Source organism: Malus domestica, chromosome 16 (genome assembly GCF_042453785.1).
Source record: "Malus domestica chromosome 16, GDT2T_hap1".
NCBI classification, from domain to species: Eukaryota; Viridiplantae; Streptophyta; class Magnoliopsida; order Rosales; family Rosaceae; genus Malus; species Malus domestica.
This window is the reverse complement of record NC_091676.1, coordinates 15,139,245-15,162,796: the sequence shown is the minus strand read 5'-3', so window position 1 is coordinate 15,162,796 and position 23,552 is coordinate 15,139,245. Positions and strand designations below refer to the sequence as shown.

The window sequence follows — 23,552 nt, the reverse complement described above, 5'->3', positions numbered from 1 at the left end:
TGCAAGCAAGACATGTGTGGAGAAGAACCCCTTAGCTAGCCTTCCATTATCCATTCAACCCAAATTTGTTTAAAATCTATTTAAGTTTTTAGTTTATTCGTTTTTACTTTCAACTTCACCAAACTCAAATCCCCCTTTTACTTTCTTGTTTTAAAATCTTTTGTTTACATTTTTAACTTTGTTTTTATGTTTTTAAATTAGTTTTCAAGTGATTTAGCAATCCCTCCTAATCCCCGGTTTAGAACGATCCCTACTTACATCTATACTACAATTGTCAAAAAGAGGGTTAAATTTGTGTGCTTATATATTTCGCATCACAATCCATGAAACGAGCAGTAAACAAATTGCTTGTCAAAGGTTCTAAGTAACGAATAATCGAAGAAGAATCATATCTGACATAGATTTCCATCCTTTGTTGAGGCCTCATTTTTGTACATAAGGGCGGCGTAATCGGCACATAAATAGCATAACCAAAAACATGCAGATGAGATATGTTAGGTTTGTATCTGGTAACCAATTGAAGGGCGCTATATGGTTAGGTCGCAACAAGCCTCAAGTAGACCAACACGGTTATGTGCAATATTGCATGTCCCCAAGCAGCGATCGGGAGCTTGGTACGTATGACCAACGATCGAGCAATCATTTGTAAGCATTTAATGAATGCCTCTGCCATGCCATTCTAGGTGTGAACATGGGGTACTGGATGTTCAACTTCAACCCCAACCAACATGCAATAGTCATCAAAAGTTTTAGATGTGAATTCTTCAGCATTATCCAATCGAATAGATTTGATCGGATAATCAGGATGATGAGCCCTAAGCTTGATAACTTGAGCCAACAGTTTGGAGAATGCAGCGTTCTTTATGGACAACAAGCACACGTGTGACCAACATGTGGAAGCGTCAACCAAAACCATAAAATATCTAAATGGTCCGCATTGAGGGTGAATTGGTCCACAAATGTCCCCCTGAATTCATTGTAGAAAAGTGAAAGGATTCGAATGAATCTTGTCATAAGAAGGCTTGGTAATAAGCTTTCCCATAGAACATGTTTGACATGCGATGCCTTGAATCGAACCTAAACTTCAGGTTAATGGATGCCCGTGTGATGATTTGAGGATATGACGCATCGCTGTTCGTCCAAGAAATCTCAAACAGTCATGCCAAAATGTAATTTCGTGCGCAGTATCAGAGGTAGGGTCGGCCACATAGTGGCATTCTATGGGACGTAGGGTCGTAGTATACAGACCACTTGAGATACACTTTATCTTCTCTAGAATACGCTTCTGGTCATATTCGTAGGAAGTTATGCACAGAAATTCAACTCTGTTTTCTACGTGGGTTTCAACGTGGTAATTGTTATCTCTAATGTCCTTAAAGCTTAACAACGTTCTTCATGAACGTGGAGAATAAAGTGTCTCATCAATGGTCAAGATTGTACCATTAGACAACATTATATGTGCTTTACCGTATCCTTTAATCAGGTTGGATGAGCCTGAGAGGGTTGTCAGAGGTGCATTCTTAGGTATGAAGTTAGTCAAATAGATGCGTTCGCATAAAACGGTGTGCATGGTTGCACTATCTGCCAGATGACTAACTTGCCCACTAGTCATACCTAGAATGAAAAATTAATTTGAATCGATCACATGTATAAAAGTTCTAAAAACAAATATCCATTCAAAATAATTTTAAGTATTCAAGGATGGAAATTAATTAAAAACTTAAAATCCAGAAACAAATCACCAACAAATAATCCAAACATAAAGGAAAATTGTTCAAAATTTAACCAAAAAACAAAAAGGGTTCGGCCACTACTGTGGAATTCGGCCCCATGGTCTTATTTCAACTAAAAAATAAGTCTATGTCTAAGATTCTAATCTTCCATAGGTGTGATAGCCTCTTGAAATTCAGAAACCTCTATCTTTGTACTCTCCGGATTGTCCACTTGCACAAAGTTTGATTCAAACTTCTTACGACGAGAATGATATTCAGCTACAACCTTCTAGGGAGCTCGACAAATATGGGACCAATGGTCATTTGAACCATAGCAATAACATATATCTGCATCCACGTTTCAGGTGCTTTACCCTTATTCTTGAAGTTTGGGGCCTTGGAGCGAAGTTAGGGTGCTTCTAGGCTTTGTTTCCTCCCTTAGATAGACCTTGACTCTGTTGACCTTGGCGGGATGGCTTCTGGCTGCCCTTACCACGCCTCTTTTGGTGTTGGTTTGTGCTATAGTGTGCTTCAGGCATAGTAGTCGCCCCAGTGGGTCGAGCTTGATGATTCTTCATTAACAGTTGGTTCTGTTTTCAGCGAGAAGTAAAACAAAGATCAAATCTGATAACTTAGTGAACTTCTAAGCTCTATATTGTTGCTACAAGACAATATTAGTAGCAGAAAGGGTCAAATAGGTATTCTCCAGGATATCCTCTTCTGTCAAAGTTTCATTACAAAACTAGAGAAGTGATCAGATTCGACAAACTTCATAATTATATTCATTCACAAACTTAAAGTCTTAGAAGTTCAAATGTTGCTAGTCATGTCTTGCTTCAGGCAAGAAGATGTCATTTTGGTGATCAAAACGATCAGCCAAAGCGACCCATAATGCTCGTGGATCCTCCTCAGTAAGAGATATTCAGTTTGCAGAGTGTTATGGATATGTTTTCGGATGAAGATCATAGCGGTGGCTTTCTCAGCTTCGCTAACAAGGTTATCCCGTTTCATCTTCAATGACGGGATGTAAATTCTTTGCAGTGAGGTGGAGCTTCACATCTTGGACCCACTTAAGGTAGTTCCTTCCAGAGACCTCCAAAGCGGTGAAGTCGAGTTTGTTCAAATTTGACATGTTCCTATCACAAAATAAAGGACAAGATGTGATTAGTGCAATGGAGAAAAAAAAATCAATCCATTCACGTATGAGTAGAACATTCATGTTCTAATAGACATGTATTGGTTAATATTCGCATGAAAAAACTTTGGGTTTTCATGGGTGATGTTTTTAAGTGAAAAACTTCAGGTCAAACAAGGCATTTTTATTGAAACTTCAGGTTTCAAAATAATTATGAACTTCAAGTTCATATGTTCCTGCAGGCAAACACAAATATACGCAAATATATACAAAGAAATATGCAACAAGGAAATATGCAAATAGAACATCAGGTCTAAAAGTATAATTGAATTAATTATTTGGACTTCGGGCCAAATTTAAAGTGTGGGTGAAAAATATAAAACCCAAATTGTCTAAAAATATTAAACAATCAAAGCTCAGGGCTAAAAAATATAAGCTAAAGCTCATAGGTAAGCTGAGCAAATGGGAGCCGTGTGGCCCAAGCCCAAGAATGGGCTGGGATAGGCTCGGGTGAATCAGGCCCCAGGTGATAATGGGTTGCAGGCCCAATAACAACCAAACTAGTTTGCTATGGAAGTTGGGCCCAAAAAGATGGCCCAGACAGGGCGAGATCATATGTGACGCGACACCGGGGGGGAAAGAGGAACATATACGCCAGCGGACAACGCCGGGACAACATGGCCCTTCGAATCGGTATTGGGTCAAGCCCAGGTATTGGGCCGAAAGAGAGGGTGTGTGACAGGCAAACCCTAAAACCAAATTGGGTTTTATTTTAGGCTGAGACAGCAAGTAGCAACAGCAAGCCCAACGGCGCTGTGCATTGCAGGCTGAGGATTCGAGGCCCACTTGGGCTCAGGTTGAAATGATTCGAGACACCCCAACGACGCTGGGTGTTGGAACACAACCAGGAGAACGTCGACATCACTTCAAATGACTTTCCTCGGGGGTCATAACACGGCGAAGCATAAGGGTTCAATGAGGAACCCAAATCATGGAAGGAAACCTAAGTTTCAACGTTGGGGAGGTCTGAGAATGGTGAAGATTCGAAGAATTTCTTCGATGTTCATTGGATTTCTAAGAAAAATCCATCGTCTTCAACGATGGTGAAAGGCCCAATCACAACTGTAGGCGTGATTTCCCAGGAACATCGGCAGTGAAGCCGTGCCATAGGTTAGGGTTTGATGCCAAAGGCATCCTCTCAGATGGTGCAAGGGTTTTGCTTCGGTGCTTCGCAACCTATGGTGGGCTCGTGAGTCCAATGGTGTCGGGGGTTAGGGGTTCGAGGAACCCTAAGTTTTCCAATTTCAAAAAAAAAAGTATATTGCATGTACATGTATTTGATGCAATTCATGGCAATATTTTCACATAATTCAACAATTATGAATATAATGCATACACAATTTATGTAGAATCTAAAATTAAAAAAAAAACGTAAAGTTGGGTCATACATTATGGTGAATGTTCATGTTATCAGGGCTGCAAAAATATCGAGATAAAAACCATTGTTTTGGAAGAACCTGATTGTGTGATGATATGGATGAACTGATTTGATGCAATAAAAGCTTCAAGGTCAGATTCCTAAGCATAGTGGTAGGAGCGTGCTGATAACGTGTTGTAACCTATTTTATCTGACAAGAAGGAGAGAGCCGGCGGCCAGGGGAGAGAAAGAAGAAAGATGTGTTTGTAGAATCGTATGGGTATTGTGTATTGAGGATATGTTAATCCCCTACGTAGTGCCTTTATTTATAGTAGTAAAAGGAGAGAAGAAATCCTTCATCCCCAAGGAATACAAGTCCATATAGGAAAGAACAACTAGAATCAAATATAAATTAGAATTTACACAATCACACTTAAACTAAGAAAGTTCACAACATTTGTTTGTTTATAAAATGATCATACTTTTTTTTGACAAACAGGATCATCATATTTTTAATATGCCAAACATATACGATATTTATGAGCAACAAAAACATTTGAAATTTATGACTTGATCCATATACACAATCTAAATACATGAGATCAATAACCTCTACATTGTCTTAGCCATGGTTTCTTTTAATACTAATCGGTGTAAAAAAGGTAGTTAAAACATGAGTTGGCTACTGCTCCCTTTTTTTTTTTCTTTCCGATTTTCTTTGTTACAAGATTGAATTTTTAAGTGCTAAACTTCTAATTTACCTCTAGACACTCCTCTATTCAATTATTTCTTGACAGATTATTCATGGTAATTTTACATGTGACTAATAACATATTGGAGGAAACTATAAGTTTATTCATGCTCCCAAATTGATTGATTTTCTTTTTTCTTTTTGGTAAAATGGAAATATTATTCTAGGGCAAAAGGCCAAGCAAAGTTACACAGAGGTCCAAAAACAACTTAAGTACAAAATAAAAAATTGGGCCTAAAAAGCACACAAAAAAGAGCCCAAAACAAGTTTTGGAGCCCAGTACAAACAAAAACAAAACAAGAAAACCCTAGAACCTTGCAGTCCCTGTTGTCGTTGGAATTCTCGAAAGCCACCATCACAAACCACCTATCAATCCAACCAATCAAAACCCCTGGAATGAAGGAAACCACTGCTTCATCGCCCTGCAAACAACACCACAAGATCCACACCCACAAAACCAAGGAATCCAATGGGAAAACATAACCCACCAAAAATAGAGCCAATAAAGGCAAATAGGAGGAATGAGGTGGTGTGAACACCCGAGCCATAACTCTACTCAGATAAACCCGCGACAAAACGCGGTTAAGAGATGTGATTGCAGAACATGGAATCGTGAGGGGATAAAGCAAATTGATCTGAGGAGGATGGAAGGAAATGAAATAGTGGAAGACGAAAGTGAAATAAATGAAGTTATGAGATACAGAGATGGAAGCATAAAAGTGGAATAGGAGTTTGGGGTTCAAATTGGTAAAAAAGACAGAAATAAGGGATGAAGGACGAGAGATCGGGAACGAAAGCAGGGAAACATGCAAGTAGTATAGAAGAAAAGAAAATAACAGGGGGTTGCCACCAACCCTAGCCATAGCTAGGGCTAGCGACAAAAATGAGACCGGATTATGGAGCTAAACTAGCACAAACGGTGGAAGAAATCTCAAAGATAGAGTTCTCTCACCAAATAGGAGAGAATCACACAATCGAGTTGTGCTCCCAAGTTTATTGATTGAGAAACACAATTTGTTCCAACTCTTCATCAAGTGTAATACCTCCATTTTAGGCAACAACTTTGAAATGGTAGCATCAACATGAAAAAACATGTTTTAAAAAAAAATCAAAACTAAGGTCGTCTCTAATGGGAGAGAATGCAAGGTTCTCTTCTCCATCAAGAATTGGCTCACAAGGTTGCATGTCTGAAAAATTCAACTTTGTAATTGCCATATCTAAGATTTTTTTTTTTTACGGAAATTATCGATGGGGAAATACTGAGAAAAAATTTGATTAAATCTTGTAATGGTTGCTTAATGGTGGGGATTGGAGGAGTAGGGAAGAAGGGGAATACATATGGGGAAGTTAAGCAAGGCTACCTATGATCATGTTGTCACACCCCGATCCTGAGATACGCTTGAAATCGACACGCGACGATAGAATAGTAATGGTACAATATAAAATACATAGAGTCACTAAGACTTATACATATAATATACATCAGAGCTCAACGAAGATAACTTATAACAAAGGGTGGCAATCCCTACTCTCAAGTGCACTGCCCTCACAGCTACACCACCTGAATCTTATCCTCTAACTGCTACCAGTTACTCTGCAAAATAACCTTACGTTGTAGGAATGGCGCACCGGGCAAAGCAAAACTCAGATAAGCTACGAAGCTTATGTTAGTGATAATAATACAACATATGTGAATAGAAATAACATCAAATGGTTAAATGAAATGGTATTACTACGTCACACAGGACTTTCCTTTGAATAATGGGCCAATCTGGTCACTATCAATATCATTCTGACATTCTCTTTGGATTGTGACTCACCACTCGCCTTTCATCAATTTCGAGTCATCACAAGAGTCCAATTGCCACATATTTCATAATATAACCACCATGCGCCTTATTAACACGTATAGGAATGGTTATTCAATTTCGAAGTTGTGTATGAATGACGCAAAATCAATAATATAATCGCGTGTAGGGAAGAAATTGGTATCTTTTTCCATCATTGCATCTCTTCGTTACGAGTACGAATGAGTCACATCCAAAATCATTCTCCTTTAGGCAACATCATCACGTAAACTATTTGATTCACACATGCCTTTAATCTCATCTTTCATATATGTAATAAACAATATTCTAGGGCTATAGAGAGACATAGTTCGGCTGAAGCCTACAATAGGTAACCGATCAGGATGTGGTCCCCCATTGTGGATTAACCAAGCAGAACCATTCCTGAGAATACCATGTCGGTAGTGACCCCCATAGCGGATTAACCAAGTAGAGTCACTCATAGGAAAACTAATAGGTAGTGGATTAACCAAGCATGATCACCCCTAAATATGTATGGTCATACCTAAGTAATAAGGATCGCCCATCATGGATTAACCAAGCACGATCCCAAAGTAGTATGGTCCCCCATTGCGGATTAACTAAGCAGGACCATCCATGTACCATTGCTAAATGGCGCAGATTCCGATTCTATCACACATCACCCTATGTACTGGGTTAGCGGTCCTCTACTAGCCCTCATATATTATAATCATTTCAAGCATAACATATACATATATTTCCGATAGCATCATCAAGTAAACATAGCATAGTAGCACACATTTCCACAAAATCATTTGCTAATCCATGTTATATCCACATAGTATATAACAAGGAATTTCATGGGTAATAACCATATCACATAATATTAATGTCACTCACCTCGGTTATTTACCCTTCTAGATTCACCAACTCAGTTCCAAGGGAATCTAATACAATACACAAAACCCACTTACGAAACTTAATAGGACTGACATGCAAACCAAGGCCAAGTGCCACTTGCACGTAAATCGAGACTTACGTTAACCAAGAATGACACGTCATCAAGATAAGCCAACTAATCTCCATCAAGCCTTAATAACATTCTTTAACAACGACACTCTAGAATAGTGCACATTGACTAAAAATCCAAACATCGATCAAAGGTCCTATAAGGTCAACAAACCTAGGTTATTCAATCCAGAAGATTTGCTCATCGGATTTCCAATCCATAAGCTCTCAAAGGTCCAACAACTAATAACAAGGATGCTCACAAAACTGCACGACGATCCAACGGTTGGATTGTCATCAATTACAAAAATCGTACGGCGGTACAATATTCATTGATGGGATGGTCATGAGCCACAATGGTTGTTTAACACGTTGGGTTCTGATGTAAACATTTTCATTCGAATTTAATAAAATTCTTACCTTTGGAAAAAAAAAATCATAATTTTAAAGGAATTTATAGCATTCCATGTGGAGCGGATGAGACCGTCGAAGAAGTGTCTCGACGTGCCACTGCCACTATCTTGACTCCTTTTATGCAAATAGAGTTTAATTTTAAAGAATTTTAAAAAGTTGGGGAATTCGAGAAATTTCGTAGTGTAAAACATTCTCAAATCTCACTCTACCCCTAAGAATTTGAGGGAATTCACCCAAAATTTTAAGTAAAATCTCTATAAATCAATTAAACTCCATCAAAATCTATGAGATCTATAAATCCATTAAAATCCCAGTTAAATACACCCCTCTGAAAATTATTGAGGGGGTTATGTTTAGCCCCTTCGGTCGGTTGGAGATGGTTTATGACTATAGCTGACATTGTTCATTTAAAAATAATTCTTGAGAACTAAAATTTTGGACGCCGCTATGTTTAACTCCTTCGATTTGGAGATAGGGGTTATTTTTCCATGTGATAAAGGGTACGTTTGTGGACAAATACGAGTTACTTTTGGGTCTCAAAATGAATTGGTTAGTTGTTGGAGATGGTTGCGTAAATGGAACTTTAGGTGATACCTGCAGATTGGGTTACTTGTAACGAGGGATTTTTGAAGTTCTTACAGATGCTACATGGTTTGTGCAGAAATATCAACTTTTGTGAATGAGAATTGAATTTGATGCCAAAGAAAAAAGGGAACTTCTTATGTTATGGGGACAGCTTATACGGAACGAGCTTACTGTCAAGTAGTGTTTCGATTTAATCATACATTGTCATGTGAAGAAAAATTTATATATGACATTACACTTTTCAACAAGAGACGCTACGTAACAGTAAATTCATTTTATGTAAGTTTTTCTTCTAGTCTATGACACTTGTACACATGCTCCAACCTCTCAATCATTAAACTCCTTCCAAACCATACCTTCTAGATTTAACAATTTTCGAAATCTAATTTAATGGGTAAAACATCTGCATCGTTGAATGATACATATTATTGAAGCCAAACTCAAGTAACTGTTTTTTTTTTTTTTTTTTGGTTAGATTGAATTTAATTAAGACTTCTTCGGGAGATAGCGATTTAACAGTCTCAATTTGTTTCTAGCACTCCAACTATAGCGTATACAAGTACATATACTGAAATTATTGTGTTGGTTAATAGTTACAACTTGTCAACATGCACAAAAATCTCGTGTCGAGGGCTGCCCAGCATATTCTTTGATTCATAAATTCCAAGAAATCACGAGGGACTAATCTGTAATTACAAGCTTTTCATGGTGGGAAAAATACAAACACTATGTAACTGGTGGATGCTGTTGAGTCTGGATAACGTGTCCCAATCCTCCAATAGCTATCAAGTAAGCTCTATTGCTTCCTTCCCCTCCCTGGAATTAACATCCGAGGGAAGAAAAATGGCAGTGTCGGCGGATCATTGCCGGATTTCACTCTCTGCCGCCAGCCAATGGCACAGTGCGGCAGGAGTGCCAGGGAGGAACAAGAGGCTTGTGAAGTTTTGTAGTGGAGAGATGATGGGGAAGAAGCTAAACCTGCGTCAGCTTCAAGTTGAAGCTAATAAGAATGGTAGGGTTGGGCTGCATGTTTGCATGTCTGTTGCTGCTGATATAGCGGGGGAGGCCAAAGTGAGCTCTCGAACTCACCACATAAAAAAGCATTACTTAATTGCAATCATGAATTTCATTTCATGCGTGATTGTTGTATTTTCATGAGATTGCTTCTCTCCATAAAATCATCGTGTCTAAAGCCTACTTGGCATTGTTCAAGTTCACGTGTACAACGAAGAGTCAAACGTTTTTACTTCGCTAGCGATTTTAACACTCATTTTCTCTAAGCATCTTGCAGGCCTCCAAGTTTCTATGAGTGCAGAAAATCTTATAAAACGTTCGGTTAAAAGTAGAGATAGCTAAAAAAGGAGAGCCAAAAATGCCTTTTTTTTTTTGGTGAAAACGAAAACAATAATACTAATCATATCACATTTTGTACACATTTGAAAATGATTTTCACAAGAATATTTTTTTTATGCATATTTTTGTTTATTTCTGTCATTTGAATCAGATTAAAGAAAAAGGAATCAAGAGACAGTTTTTAATAGAAGTGTGAAAGAAAGAGGGTACAAAAATTATTTTCCTTATTTAGGGGTTTGACAAGAAGCCCATGGTATGGTAATACTTGCCCAATTAACATTGCATATTTGCATATGTGGAATTGATATATGATGTTTGGGTGCATATCACAGTTGAGGGACATAGATATTGAGAAGAGGGATCCACGAACAGTCGTTGCAATCATACTGGGAGGTGGAGCCGGGACTCGGCTTTTCCCACTCACCAAGAGGCGTGCAAAACCTGCTGTATGTCTCTCTTCCTGTTACAAAACTTGAAGCTTTACTCCATCCGACTACGAAACATGCGTCCGTTCTTTAAACAATAGATAATTAATGTGTCGTTGATAATGGTCGATATTATTGTTGTGACAAAATGTATATATTCATACATTATCGATACTGTATGAATAGCGGACGTAATGCATTCTGCTCTAGTTTGTGTTCATATGTTTAACGTGTTGCTGTTAGCGCGCAATAGTGTATGATATTATTTCTTGAAAAAACAAAAAACGAAATGGTTACTAAACCAATCATAAGTTGTTGAGGAATGCTCCCTCTTGTTCTACATTTTCCAATTTAGGTTCCAATAGGGGGAGCATACAGGCTGATTGATGTCCCAATGAGTAACTGCATCAACAGTGGAATCAACAAAGTTTATATCCTCACTCAGTTCAACTCAGCATCACTCAACAGGCACATTTCAAGAGCTTACAACTTTGGCAGCGGCACCTCCTTCGGCGACGGATATGTAGAGGTACGTAGTTAGATTAACATAATTAATCCCCACTTTATTAATCAGCACCGAGTAATTTCAACAAAATGTTACACACCCTAATATCGCTCTTTCACTCTATGCCAGGTTCTAGCAGCTACTCAAACTCCTGGCGAGGCAGGGCAGAGGTGGTTCCAGGGTACTGCAGATGCCGTCCGTCAATTCCATTGGCTTTTCGAGGTACTCAAAAACGACAATTTAATAAACAGAAAAAAATTCAGACTGTCCTCTTTGTTTCTTGAGCTTCAAGAAAACGCTAATACATATCAAATACAGAAATATCTATGTAAGTTATGGAGAAGTACATTTGAACAGCATAGAATGTCTGTAAGGCTTTCCTTTAGTCACAATTTGTCAAGCGAAATTTCGGTGATTCACTGCGTCAGGGAAGCCTCGAGTCTCCAAACCTAGTCCTGTGTGTCGGTTAGAAACAGATCCACCTTTTCCCTTCACACCCTTTAAGTTGTTACCGCTGTAGAACTGCATGCCTGAAGCATCTGTCCATAACTCCAACACTCTTCCCAATTTCTTTTCGTGCAAGAAAGCCACCATTTTCAGTTTTTTGTCACCCTTGAAACCATCAAGCACATAGTTGATATCATAACCGTTCAGTAATTTCTTGATCCTGCTTCTGATGGTGTGAGTTGAGGTGAAAATCATAAGGTCTCTTTTCACAGGCACTTTACCAGTAGGTATAAACTGGCTATCCACTGGTGTTGAATTTTGGTTTCAATATTTGTTGTATATTTCATTATGAAGATTACAAGAGAGTGAAGGCCACTCTTATAGAGAGCCAAGAAGCAAGCTACAAGAGATTATAGGCTTACTACCCCAACACAATCCCTAAAATCTGCCCTAACAAGTGGAAAAGCCAAAACCAAATTACAAGGAAAGAAGCTTTTACAAGCAACTAAGAAAGGTTGACAAAAGAAAGGTAAGGTGAATGACAAGTTATGGGAAGTCATGAAAGTAGGGTTAAGACCATCACTTTAGCCTATGACTTAGCTAAAGTGAGGATGACAACCCATACATACAACCCATTCCTGAGATCTTATACAAACCGGTTTCAATACACCCCATCAAGCTGGATCAAGGGGATTGATTAATCCAAGCTTGCACAACAAACATTGAAACTGAGTAGAGTCTAGTGCTTTTGTGAATAAATCAGCAAGTTGATCGTGGTTACGTGTGAACACAGCGGCTATCACCTTGGATTGAACTTGAGCATGAATACAATGGCAGTCAACTTCAATATGTTTGGTTCTTTCATGGAATACTGGATTGGAGGCAATGTGCATGGCAGCTTGGTTATCACAATACAAAGACATAGGTGTCATGCTTGTGAATTCGAGCTCGGAAATAAGACCTTTCAACCATATGAGTTCACAGGCTGTTGCTGCCATGGCTCTATACTCAGCTTCGGCACTAGATCGAGCAATAATAGTTTGTTTCTTGCTTTTCCAAGTGACAAGATTCCCTTCAACAAATGTGCAAAAACCTGTTGTGGATTTTCGATCAAGTGCATTTCCAGCCCAATCAGCATCTGTGTAAGCCAAAATGTGACCTAGAGTAGGATAGTGCATGAACTGACTGGGTAGGCTAACTGAATATGAGATATCAGGCTTAGTAATGGTGAGATAAATAAGTTTCCCAACCATTTGCTGATAAACACTAGGGTCCGAGAGAGGTTCACCTTTTTCATGCCACTGAAGCTTGCTAGCTAGGGGTGTCCGAGCTGGTTTACATTTCATCATGTTAGCTTCATCTAGAAGATCGAAAACATACTTTCTTTGATTCAAGAACAATCCTTTTGAAGAGGTAGCCACCTCAATTCCAAGAAAGTATTTCAAGGGTCCCAAGTCTTTAATGGCAAATTTTTGGTGAAGTGACTGCTTAAGCACCTTGATTTCACTCATATTGTCACCTGTAATAATTAGGTCGTCAACATATATAAGCACAACCAATTTTTCAGCAATACCATTTCAAACAAACAAAGAAGAGTCAGCATGACTCCTTTTGAACCTTGCAACTTCAAGGACTGAACTAAGCTTCGAATACCAAGCTCGAGGGGATTGTTTGAGACCATATATGGCTTTGTGAAGTCTGCAGACCTTGTTGGATTCATTTTCTCTTGGATGACTAGGAGGCAACTTCATGTACACTTCTTCAAGATCCCCATGAAGATATGCATTCTTCATATCCATTTGGAATAAGAGTCATGCATTATTGACTGCCACAGACAACAATACCCTCATTGTGTTCATTTTGGCAACAAGAGCAAAGGTCTCCCTGTAGTCAATGCCATAGCTTTGAGTAAAGCCTTGAGCTACTAATTATGTCATGTGTATCTCAATGCTTCCATTGGAGTTGAATCCACCTACTTCCCACAGCCTTCTTTCCATTTGGAAGGTCCACCACACTCCATGTCTGGTTGTTATTCAGAGCTTGAAGCTCTTTAGTCATAGCATCTCACCACTCAAGCATGCATGTGGCTTCATGAAAATTCCTTGGTTCAAAAGTGTGGGACAATTTGTTAAGGAAAGAAGCATTAGAAGATGAGAATCTGTGATAAGAAATAACTGCAGAGATATGATGCCTTGCAGTGTGAGTAACGTACTCTTGTAACCTCACTGGTGGATGTCTATCTTGTGTTGGATTTCTTCTTGGTGCACTTATAGCTTGCTGATTTGGTTGAGCTTCTGATGGTTCAGAGGAGCTTGGCACTGCATCAATTACACTCTCAGTGAGTTGAGAACTATCAGTGTTGATATGAGCAGGAATGACTTCATGAATTTCTGTTGGAATAGGTAGTGGAAATAGGTCCATAAGATCTTCCATATTAGCAGTAGTCTCCAACCCTTTGTAGAAATAAGGTGAATATTCATCAAATCATACATCTCTAGAGACTGCCAGCTTCCCTGTGTTAGGGTTGTACACTTTGTAACCCTTTTTAGAACTGGCGTATCCCATAAACACACATTTGACAGCTCGAGGGTTGAGTTTGTCACGATGGAGAGCTTGAATGTACACATAACAAGTACAACCAAAGGTCCTGAGGTGAAATAAGTCTATAGGCCTGCCTTTTATGACTTCAAAAGGAGATTTAGTATTCAACACCCGAGTTGGCAGTCTATTAATGATGTAAGTGGCAGTGAGTAGGGCTTGAGACCAAAATTTCTTAGGAACATTCCCTTGGATCATAAGTGATCGAGTCTTCTCTAATAAGTCTTGATTCTTTCTCTCTGCCACACCATTTTGTTGTGGTGTATCAACACAGCTAGTTTGATGCAAAATGCCATGATTGCTCAAGTAATTACTCATGTTATTGGAAGTGTACTCGGTGCCATTATCTGACCTTAACATATATAACTTAGATGAAAATTGATTGGTGATTAGGTTGTGAAAGTCTTTAAAAGCATCAAACAAATCATTTTTAAGTTTTAAAAGATACAACCAGGTCACTCTAGAATAGTCATCAACAAATGTAACATAATATCTATACCCATCAAAGGATTCTACACGAGAAGGACCGCAAATATCTGAGTGAACAAGCTCAAAAAGTTTATTAGTTCTAGAATTAGAGGAAACAAAAGGAAGTCTAGTGGCTTTTGACATTTGACAAGTTTCACACTCAAGTGTGTTTCTACAAAAAAAGGGAAACAACTTGGTCATCACAGGTTCTGAAGGATGGGCAAGGCGTTGACGCCAGAGTTGGTGTTCCTGAACTTGACTTAGTTGACACTGAGCTTCTTGACAAAATTGGACTCCTTTGAAAGATAGTAGAGTCCGTTCAAGAAGAACCCTTCACCAATCTTCTTCTGAATAACTCGGTCCTGAAACACAACATTGTGAGCTGAAAATATGGCAAGACAATCTAAGGTTTTTGTGATTTTTCCTATTGACAAGAGCTAAAAAGGAAAATAAGGTACATAAAGAGTAGTGGAATCAGTATGCTCACTTAGCAATCTAACTTTTCCTTTCCCTAGAATAGGTTCCTCTTTCCCATTTGCAACAAATACATGATCAATGGATCTTTGAAATTCGTGGAGACTAAAGGGTTTATTAGTTATATGATCAGTGGCACCAGAGTCAATAATCCAAAAATCATGTGTAACATTTGCCTTAAGAGCAGTGGAAATGGCATTGATAATACCTAGAATATTGCCTTTTGATGTGTTCTCCGAGTCAGCCAAGAATCCAACAAATTTCCCTAGCATTGCAGTAGGGTTTTCAAGCGTCATTTCATCAGGCTCAGTGCTTCCTTGTTTTTTATTTTAAGAAAAGCAGCAAACTCGTTGATCAAGGACACATGATTTGTTGAGAAATTGGCCATCCCATCAATTAAGGAACAAGCTGAGTGAAATGCTTTTGGAGTGACTCCTCTCTTCCCATCTTTGATCATCATGCCTTTCCTATCAAACTTAGGCTTTAACTCCAGATGAAGAATCCAACATTTTTCTCTTAAATGTCCCTTTATGTTGCAATAAGAACATTTCCAGTCTGCTTTCTTCCCAAGCACCCTATCACCAGTTGCTTTATGATTTGTCGTGAAAACCCTAGCCTTAGAGTTGGATTTAGGCTCAACGTTCATCACTCTTCATTGAGTTTCCTCTCTCTGGACTGCATGACACACACTAGTAAAGGAGGGCAACTCTTGAATCATTAACAAATGACTACACAGGTCTTCATACTCAACTCCCAAGCTTGCTAAGAGTTGAAACACCTTATCTTCATCAGCCCTCTTCAGTAGCACAGCGGAATCAGTCGTGTGTGGACGATACATATCAAGTTCATTCCGTATGGATTTCATACTTCCAAGGTGTTGAACAAATGAGTGATCACCTTACTTTAAACTAGCCACACTCTTCTTCAGTTGAAAGATGCGAACTGAGTTGTTTTGGCTGCCATACATGTCTTTGACAGACTCCTATAGGAGAAGGAAAGTCTCTGAGTAGCTGAAAAGCTCAGACAGTTTTGGCTCCATTGAGTTAAGTATCCAGGACATGACCAGCTGATCAGTAGCGTGCCATGCATCCTAGGTTGGTGAAGTGGATTATGGGGGCTCAGAGCTTCCATTGATAAACCCTAGCTTCAATCTTCCTCCTAGAGCAAGTGACACAACTCTTGACCAAGGAAGGTAGTTGACATCGTTCAATAGCATCGAGCAGAGTCGTTGATTTGGATTGTTCTCACCCCCTTGGGTTAAGTTTGGGGAGGAGGATGAGGCACTGTCGGCACTAGACGCATTTTCTTTTGCCATCTCTATCAATGATGAGCAAATGAAGAAAAAAACAAACAGAGTCAGGACCCAATGGTTCCTGCTTTGATATCATGTTGAATTTTGGTTTCAATATTTGTTGTATATTTCATTATGAAGATTACAAGAGAGTGAAGGCCACTCTTATAGAGAGCCAAAAAGAAAGCTACAAGAGATTATAGGCTAACTACCCCAACACAATCCCTAAAATCTGCCCTAACAAGTAGAAAAGCCAAAACCAAATTACAAGGAAAGAAGCTTTTACAAGCATCTAAGAAAGGTTGACAAAAGAAAGGTAAGGTGAATGACAAGTTATGGGAAGTCATGAAAGTAGGGTTAAGACCATCACGTTAGCCTATGACTTAGCTAAAGTGAGGATAACAACCCATACATACAACCCATCCCTTGAGATCTTATACAAACCGGTTTGAATAACTGGTGTGACATGGAACCCGAATATCTGCACATAGTGGTGTAAAATGTTGCTGTTGTTGTAACCACTTAGGTTCCAGAAGGCATGGTGGACTAGATTCACTGGAGTAGGCTTGTTTAGAGCTGTGGCTTTCCTTGTTACAATCATTTGGTTGTTTCGAACGAGTTTGTACATCACAGTGACAAGGAGATCAACCGGAAATGCTTCTTCGCCATCAAAGCTGTGATGGAGAATTGGATGCTAGGGTTAGCACTATGGTTCATATCTTTTCGCTTTCCAAAAAACACGACTGAATCCTCTTGGACCAACATGAACCATGTCGTTGCCGTCATTTGGAACTAGCTTATAACGGGTTCCATTCATCGTAAATGCAGCGCCATGTATCCTGTTAGCAACCCGTCCAACAATTGCACCGAAGGGAGAGGAAGTGTTCATGTAATCCTTGACTGAATTGAACCCTAGGACAATGTCAGGCAGCTTTCCATTTTTGTCAGGGGTTGAAAGTGATACTATAGATGCACCCCAGTTTGTACGATTCACAGAGAAATTTCCTTTCCTAAGTTATAAAACCCCAACCTTCACCTTGTCCAGAGAACCGTTGACAAACCCAAAAGCTAGTAGGAGGAAACAATGCTGCATGGAGATCTTGGTCATTTTTCTTCAGAAAACAGAAACAGTTAAGATCAAGATCTTTCGATCGTCCCTGAGGGAACATCTGGAGAGCTATTGCGTTATATTAAAGAGTAAGAGCCATTAAGGACTAAGCATTTAAATCAAGAACTAAAAGAGTATAAGTTTCTGTCTGTCCTCTACTAATTTGAAGTAATTAGTTCTGGAGTTCCTTTAAAAATTTACGGAGCATCTATACTTCTCTTTGTTTCTCCCCTTCCTTTTTACTCTGCTTTTTCATTATCACATAAATAATTCGAGACAGATGGCCTAAAATCTGGAGGCATTATAATCTGTATCAAGGCTTTTCATGCTGCAGGATGCAAGAAGCAAGGACATTGAGGATGTGCTGATTCTATCCGGAGATCATTTGTATCGAATGGACTACTTGGACTACGTTCAAGTAAGGCGAAACATTTAGTTTTTCTTCAACTGAAAACATTCAAAAAGTCAATTCTCAAATACATCAAAACTTACCTCTCAATTCGCTGCAGAATCATAGGCAGAGTGGCGCCGATATTACCATTTCTTGTTTGCCAATGGATGACAGGTACGCTTGCGCAACACATCTCTTTTGAACTCTGATTTCAGTTACAACTATTGCTCATCAACCTTATTGGACTTTCCTCTCTTTCACTGATAGCCGAGCCTCAGACTTTGGTCTGATGAAGATAGACAAGAAAGGAAGGGTCCTATCATTCAGCGAAAAGCCTAAAGGAGATGACCTGAAGGCAATGGTAATACTCATGCTTAAGCTACAATAATCTGAATTGGTATTGGAATATGAATACCTGTATGCTGAATTTGCTACAAACATCAATCTGCAGGCAGTAGATACGACCGTTTTGGGACTTTCGGTGGAGGAAGCTCTAAAGAAACCATACATTGCATCCATGGGAGTGTATGTCTTCAAGAAGGAGATACTTCTGAATCTCTTAAGGTGCTAATCATATATGAATTATGATTTATAAATAAAATTTCACATTTAAGCGGACAAACAAGCACCCTATGTTAAAAAAATTTGAGAAAACTACACTAACTGTTCGAGTCAGATGGCGTTTTCCGACAGCAAATGACTTTGGATCAGAGATAATCCCTGCCTCAGCTAAAGAGTTCTTCATAAAGGTCGGTATCAAATCTCTCTCTGGGAATTTTATATGTGAATTTGAACTCACTAACCTTTGGTTTTCACTTAGTATTTTGGCTCCGCCTTGGAGAGTTCACTCAGCATTCCATGACGTTTCTTTGTGTAAAACCGCTGCGCAGGCTTATCTCTTCAATGATTACTGGGAAGACATTGGAACCATCCGATCCTTCTTCGAGGCCAACCTTGCCCTCACCGAGCATGTAAGTACAAAGCTGATCCTCCGAATGGTGTGCTGTTTCCATTGTAGCAGTCTAGCAGAAGAAGCTTCTACTTTCACAGATGGAATCTAACACGCGTTTATTTTTTTGTACCTTTCAGCCAAATAAGTTTAGTTTCTACGATGCAGCAAAGCCGATGTATACTTCAAGGAGAAACTTACCTCCATCGAAGATTGACAACAGCAAGGTTGGCAGCTGTCTTTCATTTGCACTTGAATCTCCCTGAAACACGTACAAATATAAAACATGCCTCCTCCTTGTGCAGATTGTTGACTCCATCGTATCACATGGAAGTTTCTTAACTGACAGCTTCATAGAGCACAGCGTTGTCGGTATCAGATCACGAATAAACTCCAATGTTCACCTGAAGGTTTGTCTCATAAATTCCGAAGAATGTTAATCTCAACCTGTTAATGCAACAACACAAAAGAGTAATTCAAACGGAGGTTGTCAAAACGCACGCAGGATACAGTAATGCTCGGCGCTGATTACTACGAAACCGATGCTGAGAGAGTGTCACTGTTAGCTGAAGGAAGAGTTCCCGTCGGAATTGGAGAGAATACAAAAATCAAGTACAAGCTGCTTAAATCTCCGTGTCTTTTATGAGTTTTACAGTGTTCCACAAAATTATTTGCTTATCATGGCTCTTGATGTCATGTGCAGAGACTGCATCATCGACAAAAACGCGAGGATCGGGAAGAACGTTGTTATTGCAAACTCGGAGGTACGACGTGCCCGCTGTTATTAGTTACCTCTAACAATCAACGACTGTCAATCACCAACACGCGTTATTCTAGTTTGTTCTCATTGTTTGTGCATGAAATTGCAGGGCGTACAGGAAGCAGACAGATCGTCGGAAGGGTTCTACATCCGCTCGGGTATAACCATCATATTGAAAAATTCAACCATCGTCGATGGACTTGTGATCTGAAACATCCATCCGTCCTTCTAGTTTATGGCTATACCAGGAAGGAACTAAAAGAGAAAATGCAATAGGAATCAACATATATACTCATGTCAGTAGAGCAAGACAGTCATGATGCGGATGTGTATAAACCTTGTTATTTTGTAAACATTAAGCAGCTATAAGCAACTCTACCATTTCTTTCTTCCTAAAATAACACAATCAAGTAACAACTCCCGTGCACCCTAATTCTGTCAATCCACTTTCGAGAACGAGTTATGATTCATTTGAAATGTATGCGTGTACAGAAAACGACATATGCAATTTTCCACATCGTTGTTTGAGAGGACAATCTTGTCCCTCAAACGTTAAGACAGTGTATTACTTATGGTCACTTATGGTCCAAAGATTTATATATTCCTGAAACCCGAAGATAAGGAAAAAGGACTGAACAAGCATATGCAAATGTGGTTATGCTATGAAGCATTTGTGATTGCTTTGTGGTTTTCCTTCCGCAAGGAAAGTGATACATAATCTACTCCTTAGAGCCACAGACTAAGACTTACACTGGTTCTATACAATTAACTCTTCACAGTTAAACATCAATTCATTTTCATATTTTTGCAAAACAAACCGCTCCTCTGACATTATAATGTTGGTAACGGAGCATTTCTTGTCTGAAAACGGTTTCCTACCTGTTCTTCCAGCTCGATGAAGATAATCAACAGCAGTTCTTGGCAGATCAAGGTTGTATATATGAGTAGTGTCTGGCAGGTCAACCCCTCTGGCTGCTATATCTGTTGACACAAGAAGATAGCTTCCTCCTTGTCTGACTTCCTAAATTAAGTAAATAGATACATCAGAAGATTTCCACTCGAAATGATTGCATACAAAAGACCAAGAGTAAATTGTCGCATAAATGGAAATTTTGGATGCTTTCAAGAGGTAAGTCGGAAATTGAAAACAGAAACTGCATTTCTGTTCAGCATTCCGTTAGAACTAATATTACTTTCGAGGAATTGAAGTTATTGAACATGATTTACTGATTCAGACCAGAAGAGAAAAGCATATAACTTACCGATAGAGAAGCTGCTCGTGAATTGAAATTCATGTCTTCTTCCAAAAGGAGGATGTCTGAATATCCCTCGTATGAAGCCTTCAGGAAATCAATTAATACTGTTGTTGATGGAGCATTTCCAGCCTTCTTTGACTTCTCAGACTGACCAAATAGATAAGAACTACATATTACTAGAATGGATAGCCCATCTATATAATTCGAAAAATGAACTTATATTATATCAACAATTACAGATTATAAGTTTTAATTTTAAGTACATCTCTAGCACTCGGTCGGTCACATATGAACCATGCCTAAACGACATCTTCATGAGGTTTACTTTCTGGGTAAACCGTTGATACAATTATGAACTATGTATGCTACTAAAGTTTGAATCAGACTCATGCCCAGCTTCAGCATAAGATCATATGTTACTTCACCATGAAAAATAAAGTTACAAAGAAGGATATGCGATGTAAACCTGCTCGCCAACAAAAATAATAGCAGACTGTGGCGCGTCTGACTGTATTAAGGACAGCAAGGTCTCATTCCTTTTGATTTTACGGCATATCTGTCAAGTATGAACAGAATTAGCATCTTCGAAATTAGAACATTATGAACATAGATGTCTCTTATGCAATGTCATGATGACAATTGTTGAAAAAAAGTATCAAAGCAGATGTATAGATGATTTAACGACAGGTAAACCAGAAAGCAGGATTGAGTGGGTTGCATATTTAAGAAATTTCTTACCACAAATCTATGCTGTAAACATGGTGGCATAGGCTGAACTGGATTGACATGGACATGAATTGCATCACTCTGTAAAATACGCACATTATTTTATATGAAATCTGTATAATGTTGATACGAAACTAGAACTATATCAACAAACCTTGGTCCATTTCTGCTGTATACAGTCATGTAAAAATCGTCTGTGCTGAGGGATGGAAGCACTGGCAAAAACAGTCTGTCGGGTATTGATTGAAGAGTAGGATGTCAACAGCTTCCGAAGAGAAGCGACTTGTTTGGAACTGAACATGAAGTCAACCTAAACAAACAGAAAATATAAGGCATTGTACATTCAATAGCATTTTCAGACAACCTTGGTTAGCCTTTTGGACAATACATTACTCTACTCATATAACAACTCATCTAGCACACAAAACTACCTCATCAATTACCAGCACTCGCATCGATTCAAGCTTAATCATCTGCTTCTCAAGCATTTGGCACAAACTCCCAATTGTTGCCACCACAATAGTAGGGGGCTCCGCCTGAGACAACATTTAAGCACCGAATAAAGCACATTACTAAAATACAATATTTCTTCGTAACATAATACAACTGCAGAAAACCTAAATCATTGCAAACATGTAAAACGAAACTAAAATGCGGCACCTTTAACCAACTCTTGTGCCTGGTCAACATTCCCCCATCTAAAAGAGCCATAACAGTACACGATTTCTTCTCCACTTCGCCTTCCTTAGGCTTCGCAGCCAACGTCCTAGCAACCTTCGTAACCTTGCTTATAAAACACACGTAAATTCATCTTCTTAAACTCACTTAAACAAAATAATCATACATTACACCATACTAAGTGCAAATTACAGCCATTTTTTAATCAGTACCAGAGAACTTAACAACAAAAGACTTACTTGCATCCCAAGTTCCCTAGTGGGAACCACAACGATAGCTTGAACAGCCGATCTCCGAGTGTTCACAGCAGAAAATATCAAAAGCAGGTACGTCAGCGTCTTCCCAGAACCTGTCTAATTACCAGAAGTCACATAACAAGATTCAAACTTGGATACCAAAACACACCTATGACACCAAAGGGTCTACGAATTTTGACCTGCGCGTGAAGTATGCAGTCGCGGCCGGAAAACAGAGTCGGCAGAGCCTGCCGCTGTACGGGCGTCGGGACAACGAACCCCAATTCCTCCATTCTTTTGATCACGTGGTCGGGCACGTGGGGTTGGCAAATGCGGCGGAGAGTGAGGGGTTCTTGTTCGGAGTCGGCGTCGTTGGCGATAAGGGGAGTGTTGAGAATGGCCTGTAATGGCCCACAGTTGGATACGACGTCGTTGGAGGAGAAGAGCCTACGGTTAGGGTTTAGGAATTGAAAGGGGAAATGGGCATGGCGAGATTTTTGAGTATGAAGAGGGAGCGGAAGATGGAGCAGCTGAGTAGCTGAAAGTGTAGCCATTGACGGAGACTCAGTGAGTCACTGACTCGGTTCGGTCTCTCTCCCTTTGTGGCCGGCCGATTATAGAGGGAAAATAACGTCTATAAGCACCAAAATGCAACGGCGTCGTATCCTGTGTTTGGACGGTGTGCGGTTGGAGTTGTTGGACGGTCAGTCCAATGACGAGCTATTACTCTCTAAACAAATGGACCTTTGCATTAAGGCCCTCACACTTATTGTATTTCTTCCATAGTCCTTTCAACTTTCAAATTTTCATTCTGTCACTGAAAAATTAGCATATATATCATTCAAGTCATCTAGATTAGTTATTTGAGCAAACGTTGGTTTGAAATTTAGAAAGGACTAACAAGTCATCTAAATTAACTTTGTAGAGTCTTTCAAAAGCTTATTATTTTAGGACTGTATTTCCAAGTTAAAGTCATGAAACTTCGTTTGTCTCTCATTTGATGTTAGGTGAGATCATGGTATTAAATATCGGTAATATCGGAAATATCGGTAGTCTG

General features: G+C 39.2%; 2 protein-coding genes across 4 annotated transcripts; one reads left to right on the top strand and one right to left on the bottom strand.

Moving 5' to 3' along the window:
* Positions 1-9,291: 9,291 nt before the first annotated feature.
* Positions 9,292-20,016, top strand: LOC103403858 (glucose-1-phosphate adenylyltransferase large subunit 3, chloroplastic/amyloplastic). The gene is made up of 15 exons (XM_008342710.4): positions 9,292-9,901; positions 10,516-10,629; positions 10,964-11,137; positions 11,243-11,335; positions 17,834-17,917; positions 18,009-18,064; positions 18,158-18,251; positions 18,342-18,454; positions 18,567-18,639; positions 18,781-18,861; positions 18,980-19,066; positions 19,145-19,249; positions 19,345-19,451; positions 19,543-19,603; positions 19,709-20,016. The coding sequence occupies exons 1-15, from the start codon at positions 9,536-9,538 to the stop codon at positions 19,808-19,810; spliced, it is 1,710 nt and encodes a 569-aa protein (XP_008340932.3). The 5' UTR covers positions 9,292-9,535; the 3' UTR covers positions 19,811-20,016.
* On the bottom strand, positions 16,495-23,197 carry LOC103416842 (DEAD-box ATP-dependent RNA helicase 58, chloroplastic). 3 transcript variants are annotated; one of them, XR_011577503.1, is made up of 12 exons: positions 22,696-23,188; positions 22,499-22,612; positions 22,242-22,364; positions 22,013-22,117; positions 21,736-21,891; positions 21,594-21,662; positions 21,322-21,411; positions 20,862-21,002; positions 20,479-20,620; positions 18,306-19,286; positions 17,992-18,176; positions 16,495-17,503 (listed from the first exon to the last, which is right to left on the bottom strand). XR_011577503.1 is itself a non-coding variant. In XM_029095577.2 (9 exons), the coding sequence occupies exons 2-9, from the start codon at positions 22,502-22,504 to the stop codon at positions 20,357-20,359; spliced, it is 954 nt and encodes a 317-aa protein (XP_028951410.2). In that variant the 5' UTR covers positions 22,505-22,608; positions 22,696-23,197; the 3' UTR covers positions 20,244-20,356. The 3 variants fall into 3 exon arrangements, 2 of the variants coding, with proteins under 2 accessions (XP_028951410.2, XP_070671956.1); XM_029095577.2 differs by lacking the exons at positions 16,495-17,503; positions 17,992-18,176; positions 18,306-19,286 and having other exon boundaries at positions 20,244-20,620; positions 22,499-22,608; positions 22,696-23,197; XM_070815855.1 differs by lacking the exons at positions 16,495-17,503; positions 17,992-18,176; positions 18,306-19,286 and having other exon boundaries at positions 20,244-20,620.
* Between the last annotated feature and the right edge of the window lie 355 nt (positions 23,198-23,552).